This window comes from Eleutherodactylus coqui, chromosome 3, assembly GCF_035609145.1.
Source record: "Eleutherodactylus coqui strain aEleCoq1 chromosome 3, aEleCoq1.hap1, whole genome shotgun sequence".
Classification (NCBI taxonomy): domain Eukaryota; kingdom Metazoa; phylum Chordata; class Amphibia; order Anura; family Eleutherodactylidae; genus Eleutherodactylus; species Eleutherodactylus coqui.
In genome coordinates this window covers 243,716,102-243,738,569 of record NC_089839.1, presented here as the reverse complement: position 1 = coordinate 243,738,569, position 22,468 = coordinate 243,716,102, and the positions used below count along the sequence as shown (strand labels likewise).

Below are 22,468 nucleotides of genomic sequence, written 5' to 3'. Positions count from 1 at the left end.
ATGGAAGCTGAAGCGGCTATTACACTTCCGCATCTGACCCCAGTGTCAGAACCAGAAATGCCAGAAGTGTATTAGCCGGCTTCATTCTGCATTGATTTCAATGGGATTTAGGCCAACTATGGCACTTCCGCTCCTATGATGATGGGTGATCAGGTCATTGTTGGGGATTTCGAGTCGGGGGTCCCTGGTGATTAACTATTGATGATTACCCATCCTGAAAACTTCTTTAACTCCCATTATCTTATCTTCTTGGACCACTATAGTAAACATTTGTATTACTCCAGTGTATCTAAAATAAACATTGAAATTAATTTGCAAACAGTCTTGATTAAAACTATCTTAACCTGTTCCCATTGCAGCCCTGTTCCATTTTTCTCTTTTTTATTTTTTCCACTCCACTTTCAAAGAATCATACTTGAAAATAAATTTGCATGAGGCCCTTCTCTATGAACTATATATTGGCCAACAACTACTGCGCAATCATCAATCTTTGTAAAAATCAAACGAATGACTGTCATTCATACACTTCAATGACTTTCTGATGGACTCTCTGGTACCTTTTCCATGTTGCATCTACAGCTCCTCTGAAAACCTGCATGTTTCCATGGTTACAAAGTGCAAACAAACCTTGTGTGTATATTGAAAAAAAAACCCAAAAAGGAATAAATCGCCAAAGTTCTAAAAATGTACCAATTGTATTAATCCACAAAGAAATATATAATAATAATATAATACATGTACTAAAAACACTGAGAGAAGACAGAAGCAATGCTAACAACGGTGGGACCAAGAGACATTACTTCATAATAGTAATATATAGGTCACTCTGTTGGGAACTTTAATAATCAATAAGAATTCAAAAACAAAGTGCCCAAAGTAAAACCGGCTTCACACAACCAGATCCCTATTGCGGAATCCATGATTGGCGACCGCGCGGAAGATTCGCAGCAAATCGCATGCATTGAAAGGTATGTAGTTTAGCTTTTTCCTTCACACTCATGGATACAAATTGTATATTCCACAGGTGGAGGAAAAATGGCAGCATGCTTATTTTTTGGCAGACTCCACTGGACGTTGGCTATTGAGGTCAATTGCATATGCCCCGTGGGTACCCGTGTCATCGCCTAGCGATGGGGCAGGAAAAGCAAATATTGAAAAGAAACCTGTACTGCACATCCCCACCTGCAGCTTCTACAGTCATCTACATAACAGATACTACAATTACGCGGGGTCTCCGGCATGGGTCACAGATGCATTCTATTGTGGGATCCCGCATGTGCAATCCGGCTCACCCATGTGCAACCGAACTAAATAGTAGATGTAAAAAGTAGAAGTGAATAGTAGATGTTTAAAGGCTATCTTAAATATGGGGCATGGAGAGCAATAATAACCAAAATCAAACATGCATGATATTAACCCCAGCCATAAAAATCATCCATCCTTGCCAATGTTTGGCCTGACTCATCTTAAAGTCCCAGGTCGAAAAAGCGCCAGATCCAAAAAACTAAACATGCCCCAATGCGTGTTTCGCTGTCCTCAGCTCCATCAGGTGGCAGTTGTGTGTAGTTTGATCCTACAGTTATTTGTTACTTCACTGCCTCGGCTTCCCCATCCTCCTAAGCTGCAGACAATAGAAGGGCATGCAGGCTAAAGTATTTAAGGCATGACTGGATTATGCACACATAGACTTCCAACAGGGTTTGTTTCTAGTTGGTTTCCATGGAGACAGATAGGTTTACATAAAGTTGCTTTTTTATTTTTTATTTTTTTTTTGCATTGGAATAATAAAAGCAAACAATGTAAAAAGTGTGCAAACCGATGAACATGGCAAGAAAATTGCAATGGGACACTTGGGTTAGTTTCAATCAGCCCTAAATTTTCTGGTTCAAGCTGAAATGGGCATTACCTCCCATCTACCAGGAGATAAGCTTTATTCCATTTTGCAGTACAGTTATATGGCTGAGAAGTTATTTGTAGGATATATAATTTATTTGATAGAAAGACATAGCTCATTACCATATCTACCGTTATTTTGTTAACTAAGGTTTGATAATTTTCCAGTTTTCTAAATAATTTTAATGATATTCATTATATCTCTAAGTACCTGATTATAAGATTTGAGTAGTAGTTACCGCATATTTGCTGCGCTGCTGGAGATGCGGCTATAAATGTATGGCTTACTGAAATTCAGGGTATCTTTCCTAGCTAATAACTATTCCTTCCCATCTGTAACTAGCCTCTCGGGGAGGGTAAACCAGTAATTTTCTCCCCAGTGATTATTTGATGCCCATCAACTGAATGGGGGTATAATTACAGCATTACATATGCGCAGAAGACCAGATATGTCAAGTGCTGATGTCTCTTCAAGTGAGAGAGAATAACATAATGCTGAGATAAACAGCTCTGCTAAACAATAGACTATCAGGCAATCACCTTTTAGATAAAAATGACACATATCGATGTGATCACTGTTAAAGGTGTAAGAAAAATTGACTCTAAGACGAGTTTACATTTTTTGGAATATCTATGTTGCCTATGGGGTAGGGTTTTATTACAAAAAAAAAAAACTAACAAATTGCAAACCAACAGAGCCCAAAGCAATTAACTGGCACTTAGTTATGTTGAATTTAGTGTTTATTTAGCAATAGAAGTAAATGTGTAATGGTTATGGATAAGACATTGCACATATGAAATGAATATAATAATTAAAAACCTTAGTCTAGATCTATAGGATTTGTGCCTTTGGATATTCAGCACATTTAAAGGGGTTGTTCGGGGTTAGAAAAACACGACTGCTTTCTTGCAAAGACAACGTCACCCTTGCCCATAGGGTTGTGTGTGGTATTGCAGCTCAGCTCCATTAAAGTAAATGGGAACTGAGCTGCAATACAGGACACAACCCATGGACAAAGGTGGCACTGTGTTTGAAAGAGAGCAGGCAGGTTTTTCTAACCCTGGACAACCCTGTCAAGCTGGGCCGTAACTAAAGGCCCAGGGGCCTAGGTGCAAAAGTTCAGTTCCACTCCCCCTCCATCTGTACCCATACCCAGAGGCGTAACTTAAAGATTCGGGGCCCCAATGCAAAATCTGTAACAGGACCCCCCAACTATAATGCTTTATTCATACTACTAGGCTTCCTATATGGAGAAGATAGGCTTTATTGGCCCTCTAAGGCTCCTGGGCCCTGGTACAACCGCATCCCCTATAGCTATGCCCCAGCCGTCAAGTACACAGCTTCTAAGTAGAGTGTAGAGGAAAAATGTATTTCCACAATATTTAGGAGGGGCGGGGGGTGTTTTTACAGCATGCATACTGTGTCAAAAATGATGTAACAGTATTCCATGGGTCATTTAGTTTTGCTGTGCTACTATTAAAAAAATATCTTTAAAACAAATTATTATTTTTTGTTGCCATCTTCTGAGCACCATAATTTTTCTGTCGATGGCGTTTTTCGAGGGCTCATTTTTTGCAGGAAGGCTTGTAGTTTCTGTTGGTACAATTTTGGAGTACATACAACTTTTTGATCACTTTTTTTTTAACGTTTTTTTTTAGACAGGGTGACCAAAAAGGCGCAATTCTGATATTGTGCATTTTTTTCTGATGATGTTCACCATCTGGGATAAATAATATGTTATTTTTATAGATCAGACTTTTACAAACTTGACGGTGCCAAATATGTTTTAGAGAGTTTTTTTTATTATATTTGATAGAAAGACATTTTTTTTTTAACTTTCATATATTTGTTAGGACAATCAAAAACTTTTTTTAAACTTCTTTTTACTTTCTTTTTAATTCCCATAGGGGACTAGGACTTGCAATTGTTTGATCATTTATATCATATATTGTCCTGGGCTTCCATGAGAACTGAACGGCACTTCGCAATATCATTATGATGGGGCATTTCAGGACTCCAGAATGTCAATTGGGGCATTTAAAGGGTTATAACTGCAATCAGCACTCACGATAATCGTGGCTATTTCGAGCAGGTGTCAGCTGTCAGAGACAGCATCATACACCTGCTCCATACAAATTTCAGACTCGGAGGGTGTACATTTACGCCCTTAAGTGTGAAGGGGATAAATACTCAAGACACCCAATGCAGTGTTCAACTTGAGCAATGTACTATTCTACATTGACTTCTGTCATTACTGTATTTCTGCCATAGAGTAGTGCGGTAAATCAACTAGACAATGACCTTTTTAAGTGACTCATACATGCATATACTCCAACACACTGTGGGACGCATTGCATTCTACACCTTCTACAGTTCTGAGTTGACTTGACAAATTCACCATTTGGCCCTAGCCTAAAGCGGACCATACTCAATTTCATATGTGTAATGGCCTTCCGACTATTCCCTGTTGGCTGATGCATTGGTAAAGTGAGAATAGGCATCTTGGATTTCAACATGACCTATCCTTTGTTTCTAGTAAGATTGGGTAATCTGGTAAATATTGACAATTCGAGATGGGAGCATCTAAGGTGTGATTTGGAAAATCCAACATAGTAGCCAATTATTATTTTTGCTTTTTTATTACCTAGCTAGAGATATTGCATCTGTTACAATTGCCAGTAAAATAAATGACTCTGCAATGTGTTTCTTATTATGCTGCCCTCTATTAACATACTGGATTTGATTGCTTCCTAACAAGTAGCTGTGCCCTCCTGACGCACAGGTTATCTTGCATTTCATAGCGTTTTCCCCATGCCATACATAATAACTCTTATTTCTAGGCGGATTAAATGCTTTTCATTTTTTTAACCAACCATGAAGCTGCATTATGTACCATGCTGACAGAGATCATGTAGCTTGGCGTGAGCTAGATGCTTCAGCTTGCTAGTACGTGCTCTAACTGTGTTGGAGTCTGGGTAAGTAGACACGTAAGGTGATGTCACTGATGCTTTGATACATATAAAGATCTGTACCTGTTTCAAAGCATAACTGATATATCAACTGCACTAAGTTCTTCTTTAGAGATGAGCGAGTATACTCGCTAAGGCACATTACTCGAGCGAGTAGTGCCTCAGCCAAGTATCTCCCCGCTCGTCTCTAAAGAGTCGGGGGCTGGCGGGGAGCGGCGGGGGAGAGCGGAGAGGAACGGAGGGGAGATCTCTCTCTCCCTCTCTTTCCCCCGCTCCCCGCCGCAACTCACCTGTTGCCCGCACCGGCCCCCGAATCTTTAGAGACGCGCTGGGAGATACTCGGCTAACGCACTACTCGCTCGAGTAATGTGCCTTAGTGAGTATGCTCGCTCATCTCTATTCTTCTTACATATGCCTACACAATAAACTGATGTCAATTCAACTTACAAATTGTAAGACCTAGCATATAATTAGCATGATGTGCCTTTTTCAGTAACTATTGCCTATGGACATTTCTTGGGGAGTGGGCTCTCTTTAGATGTTAGGTGGCGGGTGGGACTACCTTGTGTGGTATTACACAGTTTTCCTGCTATATACATTTATTTCACAGATATTTATCAACTGCCAAATTCATTTTATAGGGTTTCCAAGGCAAAACTGGTCCCCCAGGGCCTGGAGGTGTCGTAGGTCCACAGGTCAGTATAAAACACCATCACCAAACCTGTGTTTTGTGCAAATGTCTTTCTCGTTCTCTCTCAACATCCCACAACCTCCTCCTCTCCCTCCCTGCTCCATATTGCTATGTGCTATACATATTTAACATCGGGTTTAGGTCAGTTTTATTGTTAGCCTTGGGCATGGGATAACAAAACATTAATGAAAACACAAATCAACCATAGAAAACACATTTTTTCTGTAAGAACATAGGATAGATACTCTGAACTCCCAACACTGTAATTCTGTTTAAACTTAAAATCAATACAAAACAATATCTCCGCCATTTATTTCATACTACACATCCTCACAGCTCTCCCCTATCTTCGTAATCACCATAAATGAGGAGAGCTATGCGAGATTGTTTATTATACCACAATATAGTTTTTGTTGAAACCTACAGTTAGAGGATTGAAAAGACTAGTAGATCATTATCATTAGTTTGGTTCCTATCTGTCTCACACATTAATAGTAACCCTTGTTTTACATTTACACCTATTTTGCCTAGGGTCCAACTGGAGAGACTGGTCCTATTGGAGAAAGAGGTCATCCTGGACCTCCTGGTCCACCAGGAGAGCAAGGCTTACCCGGGGCAGCTGGTAAAGAGGGTGCAAAGGTGAGTTTATTACTAAACGATAGCGATAAGTACCGCCACTTAGCAGTAATGTCTTCTTAATGTTCCCACTCGGTAATAATATCCCCTTTTACCTCCAATCAGTAATACTGCCCTTTTTTTCTCCATTCACTAATAATCCTCCCTTTCAGAAATAATGCCCCCTCTTTCCCCATTTAGGAACAATGCCTCCCTTTTCCATCTTTTAGAAATAATACCTCTAGTTGCCCCCTTTAAAATAATAATGCTCCCATAATCTATTTGTATGTATTAAAAAAAAAAAACATTTTTTTTTATTAAACACACTTAAACTATAAATCAGGGGGGCTGACTGTTATGCCTGAGCTAGCAGCCCAGATGCCCCCTGCAAACCATATCTGGTGGTCGGCATTTGAAGTGGGCCCTCCCTCCCAGCTTGGTGGGCTCTGGCATTTGCCCCGGTTAGCTGGGTGCCGATTCCTGGCGTTCCCGCAATCTATGGAGGATCTGAATAATAATTGTTTAGTCTAAAAGTGCTCTAGTGAACCTCATTCTATATGACACACATAACTGATCATAGCATTTTACATTGTTTTGATGGAGCCCAACAGGCCATAATCAATAAAGGTAGATTTTTCCGTTGGGTCAGGCCCTATTTTCTAAATATCATGGCAAAAAGTAGAAGCATTATATGTACACTCATTCTTAACAAATGCTTGTAAGACTCCAGTGGGTGAGGTAGTTTCTAACTGGCTATTTTCTGACAAGCATAAAACTAATCAGTTTAATGGGTTTTCCAGGTCGCACCTGCAATTACAAGCACAGGCCTTTACATAAGGGTCAAAGCAGTGGCACTGCCTGGAAAACCCCTTTATGGTACTTTTACATGAGATGACTGTTTTGCACATAAATGCCCAACAACCGTCCCATGGGCTACTGCCAGACTATCACTCTGGTGCATTTAATAATGGAGAAGGAGTTGACTGGGATTGTTCTGGCCCACTTACCTTCATTCATAGTAAACAGGAGTCACTCAAACATCGAGCAGCTCCTGTTTACACCGCCCGATATTCAATTGGTTTTTAGTTTCCTAAAAACTAAGCGACTCAGAAAAGTGAATGATTTTTCCGCTTAGTGCCCTGTCGGTGGTCATATAATGGAAAGAATTCAAACAATATTGGCCCCGTGAAATGGTACCTTTAAAGTATGTTGCTAAAGAGTCATTTACATAGACCAATGATTGGAATGAACCTTTATCTGAATATTCATTCAACTTATCATGACCCCATATTAAAGTGTCAGTGATTAGTTGAGAAACAAACAAATACTTCTCTGTTGGGTGAGGCACCAAAAATCATCAAGTAAACAGGGATGTGCTGTCAACAATGGAGAAAGTGTATGGGGGACAAATGACCATGTTAACGATCATCCATGCAGTTAGAATCGGCCGGTATAAAGGCTCCTCAAACCAGTGCCGATATCATCAGCTTTGTTATCGTTCAAAAATCGGGCAGATTTTACAAAGGAGAATCAACTAGAAATTGCCTTAAGTAGTAATTTATATCAAAATGCCTCCTCAGCTTTGCCTTACAAACTACTGGAGGAACCTTACCAATAAGGCCAACCTTACAGTTTAAGAAGCAATGTTCTAACAGGACAACCATGTGCCTGACATTTCTATTAATTCACCTTTTCAAAAATAATTTATTTGAATATTTTACAATTACTGATCATGGAACTGGGCAAGCCAAGTCAATCGGACTATTTAATACTATTGGTTGAGGCAGGCAGAAGGCAATCTTACTTAAACATCTTAAGGTGAAGATTCAAAACTCAATAATAAAAATTACTATTCAAAGCATAACCAGAAAATCATTAATTTGTAGTACCATCAAGTAATACATTTACTAGGCTGCATTATATGCTCCTTTGTATGAATATAACGCTAACAACTAATACTGTATTAATCAATCTTATTTTTTTCTTTAAATAGGGAGATCCAGGTCCTTCAGGAGTTGCTGGTAAAGATGGTCCTCCAGGTTTACGTGGATTCCCAGGAGAGAGAGGACTTCCCGGAGCATCGGTAAAACTCTGTCCGATCATAGTAACCTGCATTATATAGATTAGTAAATAACATAATTTTAACAATATGATCATAATCTATTGGCCATTTTTCCACTTATAACCATCAAGTACTAGTCGTACTGTACAAAATAGGAAAGCCATTAAAAATTGAATATATTTTATACAACTTTGCAATCATTTACTTATAGCCAACAGCCGATTGGTTACATAGAAATAGTCATGCCATGTATGTAAGTTATCATATAGGATCTGTTACCATGTTCCACTTATGAAATAAACTAATGGAATACACTGACATGCCAGTAGTCATGGGACAGGAACTAATATTGTGTAGAACCCCTTATACCCCTGTAAAGTGCAGCAACTCGATATGGCACCGATTCCAAGTGGGCACAAAGCATCTTGGGGGATGTTGAGCCATGTTGTTTGGATAGCCACTCATAGCTCCATAGTATTTGCAGGTGGAGGATCTCATGTGAGAATAGACTTCTCCACCACAACCAAACAATGCTCGATTGGACTCATGTTGAGTGAACGTGCAAGCCACAGCAAATGTAGGAACTCTCCTGAATGCTACTCAAACTAATTCTGGACAACTTTGGCCAATGACACAGTACATTAACCTGCTGTAATATCGCATCATTGTGGGGAGGACATAAAGTCAATGAAGGGCTGCAAATGATCACCAAGAAGTGAAACATAGGGAATTGGTCAATTACATGTATAGATGGACCCAACCCGTGCCATGAAAACACACCCTATACCAGAATAGAACCAACACCAACAGCCTCCACACTGCCTTGTTGACAACTGGCGTCCATGACTTCATAGAGTTTTGCCAGCGTTTAACCTCACTATTTCTGTTGATCACATAATATAGGCAAAACTTTAAAATGTATTTAAATCCTATTCATCATCGTGTTTCTCTTGAAAGGTACAGCCTATCAGTGAATGTAGTTTTCCCATTTCCTTTGTAATAACTGAAGTTTTAGAAATGCCTAATCGTGCAGTCTTACCAGTATCTCTATGACCTTACAGTTGAACCAGTGTGTGGCAACAGCTATTAAACTTGATGTAAAACCATATATTAGTTATATATACATGTATTATTTGATATGTTCATGGTTTATGTATAATCTTATTTTATTTTAGGGGCCTGGAGGCTTGAAAGGTGGAGAGGGACCACCGGGCCCACCTGGTCCACTTGTAAGTAATCATTTTCTTTATATTTCCTTCTATACCTCACATGAACACACTAGAAACTTTACATGATATTCTCCTTGCCTTGATCATACTAGAAAAAATAGGTTTGTACTTATATGTAGGAATAGTAGAATTAGTTCACTGGGCTCACGAATCTCAAGGTACGACAGGATACAGAAAATCAATGAAGAAGATAATTCCTAAAGATTTGCTTATGTTTGCATACATTGTATATATTCATAGACTTACTATTTGTTAGGTTTGTAGCATAGAAAACATGTGAAATTAAAACATCACTAAAGAACCAATTATGTAATTCCAGTCCTCTATTTATGAAGTAATACTTTGTATTTAAACATATTTTTTACATAATGCAAAACCTAAGCAATCACTGTACCTTGAACATTTTGTGTCCACTCTATTAGCTATCACATTTAAACTTATCTATATCATGACAGCTAATTTATGAATCTGTTCTTGTCTTATTTTCTTTAGGGTTCAGCTGGAGAAAGAGGACCAGCCGGTACTGCTGGACCTATTGGTCTTCCAGGAAGGCCTGGTCCTCAAGGCCCACCAGGACCTGCAGGAGAAAAGGGAGCTCCTGTAAGTATCACATTGTATATGAATATCATTTGTGAAATTAAACCCACGTAAAGTATGTGAAATATAGTATAGTATAATAGAACCATCAAAAGTGGGAGGCTTAGATCTTTAAAGGGGTGTTACCAGAATTACAAGTTATTCCCTATCCACGGGATAGGAATAACTTGTAGATTAGTGGGGATCTCTACTGAGACCACCACTAATCCCAATAACAGGTCTTGTGTCGCTGTTATAGCATCCCTGGATAGAGTGCCGGTTGCCCAAGCATGCTGCAGCTCCATTCATATTCATTGGGGCTGCTGGAGATTACCCTGCAGCAAGTGCTCAGGTATTTCTGTCAGCCCCATTGAAATGAATGGAGTGGTGGCTGCACATGCTCAGCCGACGCTCCATTCATTTGGACATCACTGTGCATGAAGCAACCTCGTAGTAACAGGCAAAGAGGGATATAGGACCCTCCTTCTCAGGATAGGTAAGACACCCCCCCCCCCCCCCCCAGTCAGCAAGTTATCCCCTATCCAGTGAATATGAGATAACTTCTGGTACAACGTAACTATCCACACAGGCAGAGCATACTGCAGGTATTTCTAAAAGTGGACCAAATTAAGAGTTAACAAAGCTGCTATTTATTTCAAGGCTATGTTTATGCTTAGTCTAGATAAAAGTGCAATTAATTCTCCCACATGATTAAGACTTTTAAGATATGTCGAAAAATCAGAATCCAATTTATTTAGCGGAGATATGTCCTTCATTGTATTGCTGTTTAAGTCCCATCTCTAGGCAACTTTTTTGTGTCTGAGCTTTTGGAGTCTTGCAGTTATTAGGTTCTATAATCCAAACCATTCTGGGAAGACTTTAAGAAGCCTCTAGGCAGAAACATCAGCTTTATTATTCCAAAGTGTTGCAGAAAGTGACACATAATTTGTTAGAGTAAATATCCCGGAAAGTCCAAGAGCTGTGGTATCCTAGCCTATGACTTAGAAGGTTGCAGGGTTAAATATCTGCAATATTTCGAAAAATAGGTTTAGCATTAACTGTGAAATTAGCCTTAGGGTGCATTCATATGAGTGTGTGTGCGTACATAGGTGCGCACAAAACACACACTCACATACGTGCACAAACACACGTGAATGCAGGTCTGTGCAGCATTGCTTTCAATGGAGCTGTGTCTGCTGTAGGCAGCCCCATTGAAAGCAATAGGATGCCAGCAACCCCTGCAGTGATTTTCAGGGAAGGGCTTGAAATATAAACCCTTCCCTGAAAATCATCCCTGGTTTGTGTAAAAAAAAAACAAAGAAAAACCAACAAACAAACAAACAAAAAAAATAATATATATATATATATATATATATATATATATATACTTATGGAGAGTCCCCTTGTCACTGAACACTGACAGCACTGTCACAGTGTTCAGTGACAAGGGCACTCCCCTATGGGAGTGTAGAATACCCTGCCACAGCTGTGAGAGCTGTGGCAGAGGATCGCAATGTTCTCCCATTGCTTTCAATTGGGCCGGCGCTTCTGCAGCCCCATTGAAAGCAATGGGCTGCTGGCAAGCCCTGCAGGGATTTTCGGGAAAGGGCTTTAAACATAAGCCCCTCCCTGAAAATCATCCCTAGAATGTGTTAAAAATAAAAAAAATATGTACTCTCCTCTCCGCAGCTGCCGGGCTCAGTCACGTCCAGCCTGTCTTCTCCCTTCTCTGAATCTCTTTAAAATCACCGCCTGCTAAAAGGGCTGTATCTGATTGGCTCAGCACTCAGCCAATCATAGGCAGCAGTCAGCCATTCATTGAATGACAGCTGAGTGCTGCCTGTGATCAGTCACAGCACTTAGCCAATCACAGGCAGCACTTAGCCATTCATTGAATTCAATGAAGTGCTGTCACAGTGTTCAGTGAAAAGGGAACTCCCCGCTGGGAAATACTGACACGCACCATGGACCTATGGTGCAAGCATGTCCTATGTTTTGCAGGTACGTGCGTTTGCACGCCTGTAAAACACGGACATGTGAACACACCATAGGGAACCAATGGCTCTTATAGATGTGTGGTTTTGTGCGCACCTATGTATGCACACGCTCATCTAAAAGCACCCTTAGTGCGTATGTGTGAGACTGATAGAGTGATAATTATCCCTGTGCAACGATATGAGTCAGAAATGAGGCCCATGCACCTGGCTAATCTATGCAGTCTTCCTCTACATGGTGGCACCTGAAGACCATATATGCCACTGTATGGTTCCTCCTTGAGATACCCAAAGAACCAAAACTTCTAGGGAATCACAGAGAATAGTTCTGTAATATGGCATGTGTTGAAACATGTATCATTATTTCTCTCACTGAGTGACACAAACCCATAGGCACTCTGTGTGCTTCCATATGGTATCTCCAAAAGGCACTTATATGGCATACATTGGATTATGCCATAATTAGTTTTCTTGAGCTCTGTTATATGCATCCTAAGAACACAGATCAATAGTATGATCATGCCCATAGGTCTTTAGCATAGCCAATATTAGAGTCAGTTGTCCGCCTACAGCAAAATTCACACATACAAAAGAAGAAAGGCAAGAAAAGTATATAGACTGTATATTATGATCAATAGTGTGCTAACTGAATGCTAGATACAATTATTCTGGTCTTCAGCAGTCCTATAAAAATGTACTGTGATGACCAGTTATGCAATGCTCTCCCTTAGCTAAACACTGACCTGTGCTCCATCTGTCTAGTTTTATTCATTTTATACAATGCTATGCTGACACATTCATTCAATCTTCAGTGCTTCTTCACTCCAGAATGCATTATATGACATATAAGGATAGTATTTTATGAAAATTGATGATACACAGATTATTAGGATTACCATTTTGATTTATCATAATGATGGATGCTTCCTGTTGACAAGAAAATGAAACATCCTTTCAGCCACTAATGTATTACATTGAGCTGAGCGTCGTCTAAATAGCTGTATACATAGAGAATATTAGCATTTACCAGGCATACTGAAGAGCATAAACAAAAATAGCATTTAATGTGTTTTATAGTCTATGAGGCTCATTTTGGTTTATGGAAACCAGCGCCCATTGTCAACCCAAACAATAACTCAGTGTTTATTAGAAGGCATCAGATGAAAGTTTTGAGAAAGCTTGTAATATCTTCCACAATTCCTGCAGTACAATATAGAAAACATGTGGATATATTATGTCAATATAATCAAGACTCAAATCTTTCGGGTTGACAGTTTATGGGTAAGAGTTGCTGAGAAATATTGAGCAGTCTGTATATTTATACACAAATTACAGTAATAAAATAGGGAACTTTGTGGTACATAGTCAGTTTGTTGAAGACTTTTGTTCTTTATTGTTATCCTATTACAGGGAGAGAAAGGACCTCAAGGACCTGCTGGCCGAGATGGAGTACAAGGACCTGTAGGACTTCCAGGACCTGCTGGCCCACAAGGACAACCTGGTGAAGACGGTGACAAGGTGATAACCTTAGGCTGTAGACTATATTTAAACACTCCTATATCCATGAACACTATATTGCACATACTGTATTACATGTATGTTGGCTATACATATTAGACATAGACTGTCTGAACCTGACAATTTTATCAGTACTTGCTGATCATATGATAGATATGGCAGTCGCCCAACTCTACCGTGATGGCACATGTTGGGGAAGATATGGAATGTACAGTTGGATTTCAACTACCAGTCTTTTTATTTTTAGGATACAAGCAGCTGGCAGAGGTGTCTGCCCAAAGATGGCTATGTCACTGCCCTACATTAACAATAGAAGCCAAACAATTATTTGCATGGTTGATCAGGAGAGATAGTTATTAAATGGGCAGCTTAACAGTCAACCCTACTGTTTAAAATAGTTTTCTGCGACTAAGATGATGGTGGCCCATCCTCAATATAGGTTATCAGATTGTTGGGGGGCTACCAAGCTGATTGAAGAGGTTGCGGCCTTTGGTAGCTTCCAGGACATCTTCTCAGGCCTGTGACATCACTTCATCAGTCACATGACCTGAGAGCAGCTCAATTGCCTTCAAATGAATGGGACTGACCTGCAATACTAGGCATAACTGCTTTGAAATGTAAGGCACTAGTACCAAGTATGCGGTGAAGTAACACTTTAACACCGCAGCCACTTTGATTAGCTGATTTTGTGGGGGTTCCCAAGCAGCAGACTCCCACCGATCCCCCCAAAAAACCCTTTAAGTAAATTGGCTCCATGAAGGTGTCACCCTGTACCGAACCAGTTGGACAACAATCAGCAGTAATTGCCGGAGCTGTCATTCTAATTCATTCATTAGATGATGCATTTGGCCAAGTTTATATATCGCTTTTTCATATCCCCTGGCTTCATGACATTGAAGCTACATGTGCCAACAAAGTCAACAAAGACAATATGGATGAAGCTTAGCAAACACATATGCAGCATTGTATGTTTCAGGGTGCGGGCAGACGAGCGCATAAACGGCGCGTTTTTGCGACCAAACGTATATACGTGACCATCTGAGGCAATGGTTTCGAATGTATTCGTTCACATGGGCGATTTTACGGCGCGTAAAAACGGCAATTCGAAAAAAAACGGAACATATGCGACCGAAATACGCGCCAACGCATATTCGATCGCCGAAAAGACCGTTTGCAAAGTAGGAACAAACGAAAATACGCTTTCTAGCTCTGGTCGTGATCGGTGAAAAACGATCGCTCGGGCGATTATACGTTGCGCTGGTGCGAACGTAAATACACCTACGCTCGTCTGCCCGCACCCTCAAAAATACATTCTTTCAGTTTTATTGATTTAAAAAAAACCTGATAATTGTGAAATTACAAAATTGATGTAAGATACAATGAGTAAAAATTGTACATTATTACAATTAAGTGTGAATTTAAACCTGATTAGAAAAAAAAAGAGATTGAAAGCTTTATTAAGTTTAATGAAAAATAGTTTTAATAATGTACCAATTTACAGAACCATAATTAACTCATTACTGTTGGGGTGGTCTTACTAGTGAAACACATCTGATGGCGGTACAGAAGTGTACCTACGAAGGGCTTTATAATCCACCAGCTTTGTCTGAGTGGCTGCTATTTGTGACTGAATCTCCGAAAAGTGACTATATGGTGGTTGTGATGTATCGTTGGCAAACCCAGGGGTAGTCAGTGTATGGTATGCTGGGGATTAATGATGACATTTAAATATAATGACAATGAAATCTGTTATGAATACATTGCCTTATACTTCATACTGAAACCTTTTATATATGTACGGTGCCTTGGAATTAATGGCATAATAGTAATACTTTTGCAAATTAAATTCAGTTTGTGGAACTGTCACATATGGACAGTCCTGTAAGCATGGAGGTAGGAACCAAGGACATCCGAAATGCACGGGATAAGTTATCTAATTTGTATCCATAAACTGCTGATTCCTCTAGAGAGGATACATAGTAAAAATACTTTAATCTGCTAGTAATGGAACCTGACAGATTCCAGATTGTCAAATATTCTGCACTGTCTGTTATAAAAAAATGACATAAAACATAATTGTAATGGTTGAGAATTTTCAGGAAATTAACAAATAAAATTTCAACACAGAACAAGCTGTTTAACATTTTACCAACATGGATGGCGCAGCAAGAGAATATTTTTTGCATCTTCCATACATGCACAGTGTTAGTTTGAGGTGGTTCCAAAGCTGAGCCCCTAGTAACTGACAGCTAGCTCCAATCCCAGCAATTTATCCCTACAAATGCCACTGGTGATGCAGATCACTACATGTAGGCAGTTAGGAGTGGGAGGGGGATCCCTCCTTCACACCATCGGCACCCGTTATGTTATGCCAATGGCTCCATTACAGCTGAAGGTGAAATAATGGACTTCAGGTCCGCCATGTATGGTGGCCTACGGTAGTCCCTTTCTCCACTCACAGTAATAGGGCTTACTGTAAGGGTACTTTTTGACGAGCTGATTTATCATGAATGAGCAAGTGACATAATTGGTAGCTCATTGACTCATGCAACCTGTTTAGACAGACAGATACATTGTTGGCTCCTTCAAATGAGAAATCATTCAGAATCATTCTGCCTTTCACATTGGCTGTGTAAGTGAATGAGAAGGACTGAATGAATGCTGTTTAAACCAAATGATAAGTGAATGAACAATGATTTTTATGCCTGCATAAAATGAATGACAAATGAAAAGTGAACTTTTGTCACTTGGTCATTGGCTCATGTTTAGTATAAACAATAATTGTTCCATCTAAAACCACCTTAGGCCTTAGTCACATGGGCGTTTTTTCCCGCGATTTGCGGATCGCATGACAGATGCGCATCCGCAAATCGCATGACCGGAGCCGAAAAATCACCCGAAAAAACTGCTCCTAGCCGCGTTTCATTAGAAACGGGCCGGAGCTGTCCAGCGCATTGAATTCAATGGAGCCGGCAATACAGCCAGCTCCATTGAAAGCAATGGGCTGCGCGATCTCACAATGAATTTTCGGGAAGGGCTTAAAAATATAAGCTCTTCCCGGAAATTCATCAAGAAATATGTAAAAACAAAAAAAATATATATACTCAACTAGTCCCGGCAGACGGAGTTCAGCCGTGGCCGGCCAGCAGTTCTCCTGAACTGCTCTGAGTAGTATTCAGCAGCCGGGGATTTAAAATCCCCGCCTGCTGAATGGGCTGTCTCTGATTGGTCACAGCCCTCACCAATCAGAGGCAGCTCTCACTCACACCCATTCATGAATTCCTGAATGGGTGAGTGAGTGCTGCCTCTGATTGGCTCAGCGCAGGGACCAATCAGGGGCAGCTCTCAGCTGAATGACAGCTGAGCTGAGCCAATCAGTGTCAGCACTCACTCACCCATTCATGAATTCATGAATGGGTGTGAGTGAGAGCTGCCTCTGATTGGTCAGGCTGTGACCAATCAGAGGCAGCTCATTCAGCAGCCGGGGATTTTAAATCCCCGTCTGCTGAATACTACAGAGAGCAGTTCAGGAGAACTGCCAGCTGGCCGCAGCTGAACTCCGTCTGCCGGGACCAGGTGAGTATATATATATATTTTTTTTTTTTTACACATTTCTGGATGAATTGCAGGGAAGGGCTTATATATTTAAGCCCTTCCCTAAAATTTATTGTGCGATCGCCGGCAGCCCATTGCTTTCAATGGAGCCGGCTGTATTGCCGGCTCCATTGAATTCAATGGGCTAACATCGTTCTGCTCTGCCACAGCTGTTACAGCTGTGGCAGAGGAGAACGATCATTATGCTGACAGTGCGGGGGGGGGGGGGTGTCTCACTCTTGCCACTATTGTGGCTTAATAGTGAGACCTCGGAGCCCGAAATGCAGCCCTGCATGTTGCTCCTCGCCTGTCCTATCAATTTCTGTGTTTTTTACATGACTTTGGTGATTTGCTAAGATTTTCACAAATAAAAACCTTAGCAGAGCACCAGTCATATACAAAAATGCTCGAGTCGCCCATTGACTTCAATGGGGTTCGTTACTCGAAACGAACTCTCGAGCATCACTGAAAGTTCGACTCGAGTAACGAGCACCCGAGCATTTTGGTGCTCGCTCATCTCTATTAATGTATCATTTTTATTGCACAGTGAACAGTGTACAAGGAAAAATAAAAAGCAATGTCAGAGTTGTAGTTTTTGTTTGGTTTTGTTTGGCTCCTAAAAGCACAATAAAAAGTAACCAGTGACCCAAAATGGTACCAGTGAAAACATCAGCCCCTCCTGCAAAAATCAAGCCTTCACACAGCTTCAGTAATGCAAAAATAAAATGTTATGGCTCTCTGAATATCGTGATCAAAAATACTTTTATTGAGCAAAGGTAGCAAAACATTAAACTAATTCTATAAATGTGGTATTGCTGTGATAGTAGTAACCTGAAGAACGCAGTTAACCCTTCATTTATATCACAAAGTGAATGCTGTAAAATTGGTACCTGTACTACCATGTCAAACTGCTGTTTTTTTTATCTCCCCCACCGAAAAAAAAAATTATTAGGCCCCAATGTACTTTGCACAGTTTACATATGCCCCCACATTCTAAACTGACATACCAGTAAAACCCCAAACAAAACTACTACTTCTTATATCCCTAGGTGAATACCCTAAAGGGTGTAATTCTCAAAATTGAGTCAAAATAGGGCACTTTAGGGGTGTATATTGTCCATTCCAGCAAAATATGTGTTGTGCCTAAACAACAGTTTTTGACCACATTCGGGGTATTTCCGTACACAGGAGAATTTGTGTAACACATTGTGGGGTACTTTTTCTCCTATTGCTTCTCTTGGAAGTGAAAAATTTGGTGCCTAAACCTAGGTGTTTTTGGAAAAAATTGTACTTATTCGTTTTCAAAGTCCAATTCTGAAACACTTGTGGGGTCAAAATATTCACAATACCCTTTTATGAATTCCTTGAGAGTTGTAGTTTCCAAAATGGGATTTTTTGAGGGGAGTTTCTTATCTCTTGGTACCTCAAGGCCTCTGAAAACCTGAAATAGTTCCTGGAAAATGTCCCAAAAATAGGGAAGTTCTAAAATCCAAAAGATATGCCTTTATTTCTGAGGCCTGTGTGTGAGACACGGTGCACATTAAGGCCACATGTGGAATATGTTTTTAAAACTGCAGAATGGGCTAATAAATATGAAGTTTTGCTTATCTGCTAACTTCTGCTGTGTTACAGAAAAAAATTATTGCAATCAAAAATGTGTAAGAAAAATTAAATTTCCAATCTTTCCTCCACTTACCTGAGAAACACCCAAATACTTATTAAACTTTATAAATGCCGTTCTGAAAACTTTGAGAGGTGCTGTTCAGGGGCGTAGCTAAAGGCTCATTGGCCTGGGTGCAAAAGTTTATCTTGGGGCCCCCCGACTTCTCTTAATCCCTTAACGCAAAAGCGTAACTTGAAACTCCTGGGCCCCAATGCAAAACCTGTAACAGGGCCCTCGACAATAATGCTTTATTCATAGTACTGGGCTCCCTATATGGAGATGAGAGGCCATATGGGTCTCCTAAGGCTCCTGGGCCCGGGTGCAACCGCATCCCCTATAGTTACACCAGTGGTGCTGTTTTCAAGATGTAGTGATTTCTGAGGGTTTAAAATTCAGTTTCAAAATGGTGAATTTTTCAAAATTTTCTGTAAATTTTGGATTTATTAAAAAAAAAAAAAACACATAACATATCAACGAAAATTGACAACTAAAGCCGCCTGCACACAGGCAGGTTGGATTCCACATGTTGGAATCCCGCAGCAGAATCCGACACTGACAGCAGCAGCGTCTGCGTGTACCTGCTTTCTTTCTTCTTCATCTCGCTGTCGGACATGCCTAGTGCCGTTTTTTTAAAACTCCTGCTTTTCCCTTGTCATTGCCCAGCAATGACGTGGAATCTACGACCTTTCTGCAAAGTCAATTGCGAAAAGGGCCGTGGATCAGACAGCTTCCATTGACTCTCCCATAGTATGCTTTAGATGGTATTTGCTGCGGAACCAGGAGGCGGATGCTCAACCGGATTCCACAATGCAAATCCGCCCGTGTGCAGGCGGCCTAACATAAAGTACAATGTGTCATGAAAAAGCAATATCAGATTTGAAAAGTAGTGCTTGATTAGAAAAGCCAAGACTCTGCAGTGGGAAGGGTTAAAGATTATAAAATATGCATTATATATATATATATATATATATATATATATATATATATATAATGGACAAACATTAACTTGGTATTTAATGCAGTTAAACAATAACTACAATGTACTACAATGCTGTAAATTGACTTATTACAATGCACCAGTCATGTTAACGATTGCTACATCTGTACACAGAGGTATTTCCTGATTGTTACATCAGCCTTGTATTGGCGACATACGCTAGACTATCAGACATTCTAGATTTTTTTTTCAATTTTCCTTTAAAACTAAATTTTCAAAAAAATTATTACCCGTGTAATGAGTTCTATCATGGCTCATAAAACGTACTCGCAGGTGCTGTTTCCTTCTGTACTTGCCAATCATCTTGTAAACCACTAATGTCAGTTCCTATGATCTTATTAGTAATCACCTCCTGCCCTTCTTACTGTCTCCCATCTCCCACTCAGTGATCATCTATTTAAACCTCTGGGAGAATTTGCTGCAAATCCCAGCGAGTACCATGCTAATCAATGCTGGGATTAAGCTGTCAGAATATGAAGAGTAATCAATACACACAATGCCAGCTCCGTCCCAGTAATGTGACATTCACACAAGCTGCTGGGAATCCCTTGAATAATTCACATTTTTTCTGTCTTTTTTATAGGGTGAAATCGGAGAGCCTGGTCAAAAAGGAGGCAAAGGAGATAAAGGCGAGCAGGTGAATATGGAAATCTGCTTCGGTGAATGGTCTATCAGAATCAAAAGTACAAATGAATGCGAAGAGACTGCTAATGACTTGCCGGCTTGAAAGCTTCACCAAGCTCTGTATGGACTCTGATCTTCATGACTCCTATAATTATATATTTGGAGTTTATAATCTTTTTGTATTCGTATTTATGCATTCGACTTTTTTGACCATCGTAGACCCAAGAAGAAATATGAAGGCGCATGATGTCTTCTGTTTGACCTTGACACTTCCCTCCCGAATTTCTAATGTTCTTCAACACTTTGACACTTTATTTTGGAGGCTGCAAAACCTTTATTGTAGTCTGACTGCAGTGGATTATTTCCTGTGCAGCACTTAGAAAACCATCCAAGTAATATCTTGATTTACTAACCACTTTAAGGTGTAAATTAAATTACAGTAGCAACATTTCGTTCTCTTTCCCTCTTTCTAGGGTCCTCCTGGACCAGCTGGTTTGCAAGGCCCAGTTGGAGCTCCAGGTCCAGCTGTAAGTAATTTAAAATTGACATTTCTGAATGTGAGCAAAAAGAATTACTATTTGCGGAACTGAAGATTTATGGAATACAGAATATTACCAACCTGTATGTTACTTATTGTACTCCAGAACAAAATATCAAGAAAGGCACATAAGATGTGAACGCTATTAATCAGAGTATGAATAAAAATGGGAAATTGATTAATGCAGGATGTTGAAAGTCAGTTATGATAACATCTTCCATTACATACACTGCTACATTTATATGCTAGCTCTGGGTACACCGAGCTAAAAGTTTCCCAGATTGAAAAATTTTCAACCGTACTCACCAATATTTCCCAGCTGTGGGTGGAGTGGTAATAGTTGCCCGCTCACATCGGATGAGACCCCAATCCCAATAAATTCCAGAGAGTCCAACATACAAAGAGCAGCATCAAAGGGGGTATATAAGTAACTCAGATCCACACAGCAGGTCTGATCAGAATACTCTTGGCTTTTAACTTTCCTTCCATGGTCATGACAGCATAGCAATGTTTCAACCCGTCACTTGGGTCTTTCTCAAGGTTCTGAGAAAGGCCCAGGTGGCAGGTTGAAACGTCGCTATACTATCATGACCATGGAAGGAAAATTAAAAGCCAAGAGTATTCTGATCAGACCTGCTGTGTGGATCTGAGCTAAAAGTTCCGGACTGCACACGGACCAGTTATAGTCAATTGGGCTATTCACGTAGGTGTTTTTTCACACAGACCGATGGTTCATGTGATAGAAATCTCAGCATGTCTTTTTATGGTCCATATCACAGACCAGAATCAGACATGCAATGTCCACTGCCCATGGGTATTGGACACACGTGTGTTTTTGTGCTGTCCAATGTGAGTTGTGCTTCAGAATCTTGAGTGTAACTTGCATACACCGATGTGAATCAAGTCCAGCTGACTGCGTTATTTGTTGCATTGTAAAAATGGAAATGAAATGGAAATATTTCCATTTTTTTTATAAAACCCATTAAAATCAATGAGGAACATTCAATTTTTATTTCCGTTTCTCTGCTCCTCAAATGGAAAAGAGCAACTGAAATGGTTAATTGTCTGTAACAGCAGTGTGAATATGCCCTTTAAGGGTGTTCCCATCTTAGTCAAACATGGCCACGATGGGAACACCACTCTGTATGGGGTGGCTGGAAGGATGGAAACAGATGAGTGAGGCTGGACTACACAGTTTCCGTAACTCCCATAGAAGTCAATGGGATTTACATAAACAGCATAGCACAGGGAACTATATTATTCCTGTAAATCAAGAGTTACCGAAATAGTGTAGTCCGCTGTTCTATGCCGTTCGCTAAAGTCTCATTGTTTTTCCTAAGAGTTATGGTAACAGCGGAGAAAAGCCCGCTTTATTGTTTCAGTAACTGTGACCACAAAGACATCCAAAATTTTGGATGTTTCAGTAACTGTGGCCGAAGATGATGGGGACCAAAACTAAAGACAGTTTGAGTCCCAGAAATGGGACCCACACCTATTTGGCTAT

At 40.2% G+C, this 22,468-nt stretch overlaps 1 protein-coding gene across 5 annotated transcripts in view; it reads left to right on the top strand.

Moving 5' to 3' along the window:
* The window catches only part of COL11A1 (collagen type XI alpha 1 chain), a 229,080-nt gene that overhangs the window by 161,117 nt on the left and 45,495 nt on the right, over positions 1 to 22,468 (top strand). For all 5 annotated transcript variants that reach the window (XM_066597204.1, XM_066597201.1, XM_066597205.1 and 2 more), the window contains 8 exons: positions 5,505 to 5,558; positions 6,086 to 6,193; positions 8,163 to 8,252; positions 9,407 to 9,460; positions 9,953 to 10,060; positions 13,441 to 13,548; positions 20,386 to 20,439; positions 20,900 to 20,953. In XM_066597204.1, the coding sequence (XP_066453301.1) occupies positions 5,505 to 5,558; positions 6,086 to 6,193; positions 8,163 to 8,252; positions 9,407 to 9,460; positions 9,953 to 10,060; positions 13,441 to 13,548; positions 20,386 to 20,439; positions 20,900 to 20,953 (630 nt within the window). The remainder of the gene's footprint in view (positions 1 to 5,504; positions 5,559 to 6,085; positions 6,194 to 8,162; positions 8,253 to 9,406; positions 9,461 to 9,952; positions 10,061 to 13,440; positions 13,549 to 20,385; positions 20,440 to 20,899; positions 20,954 to 22,468) is intronic.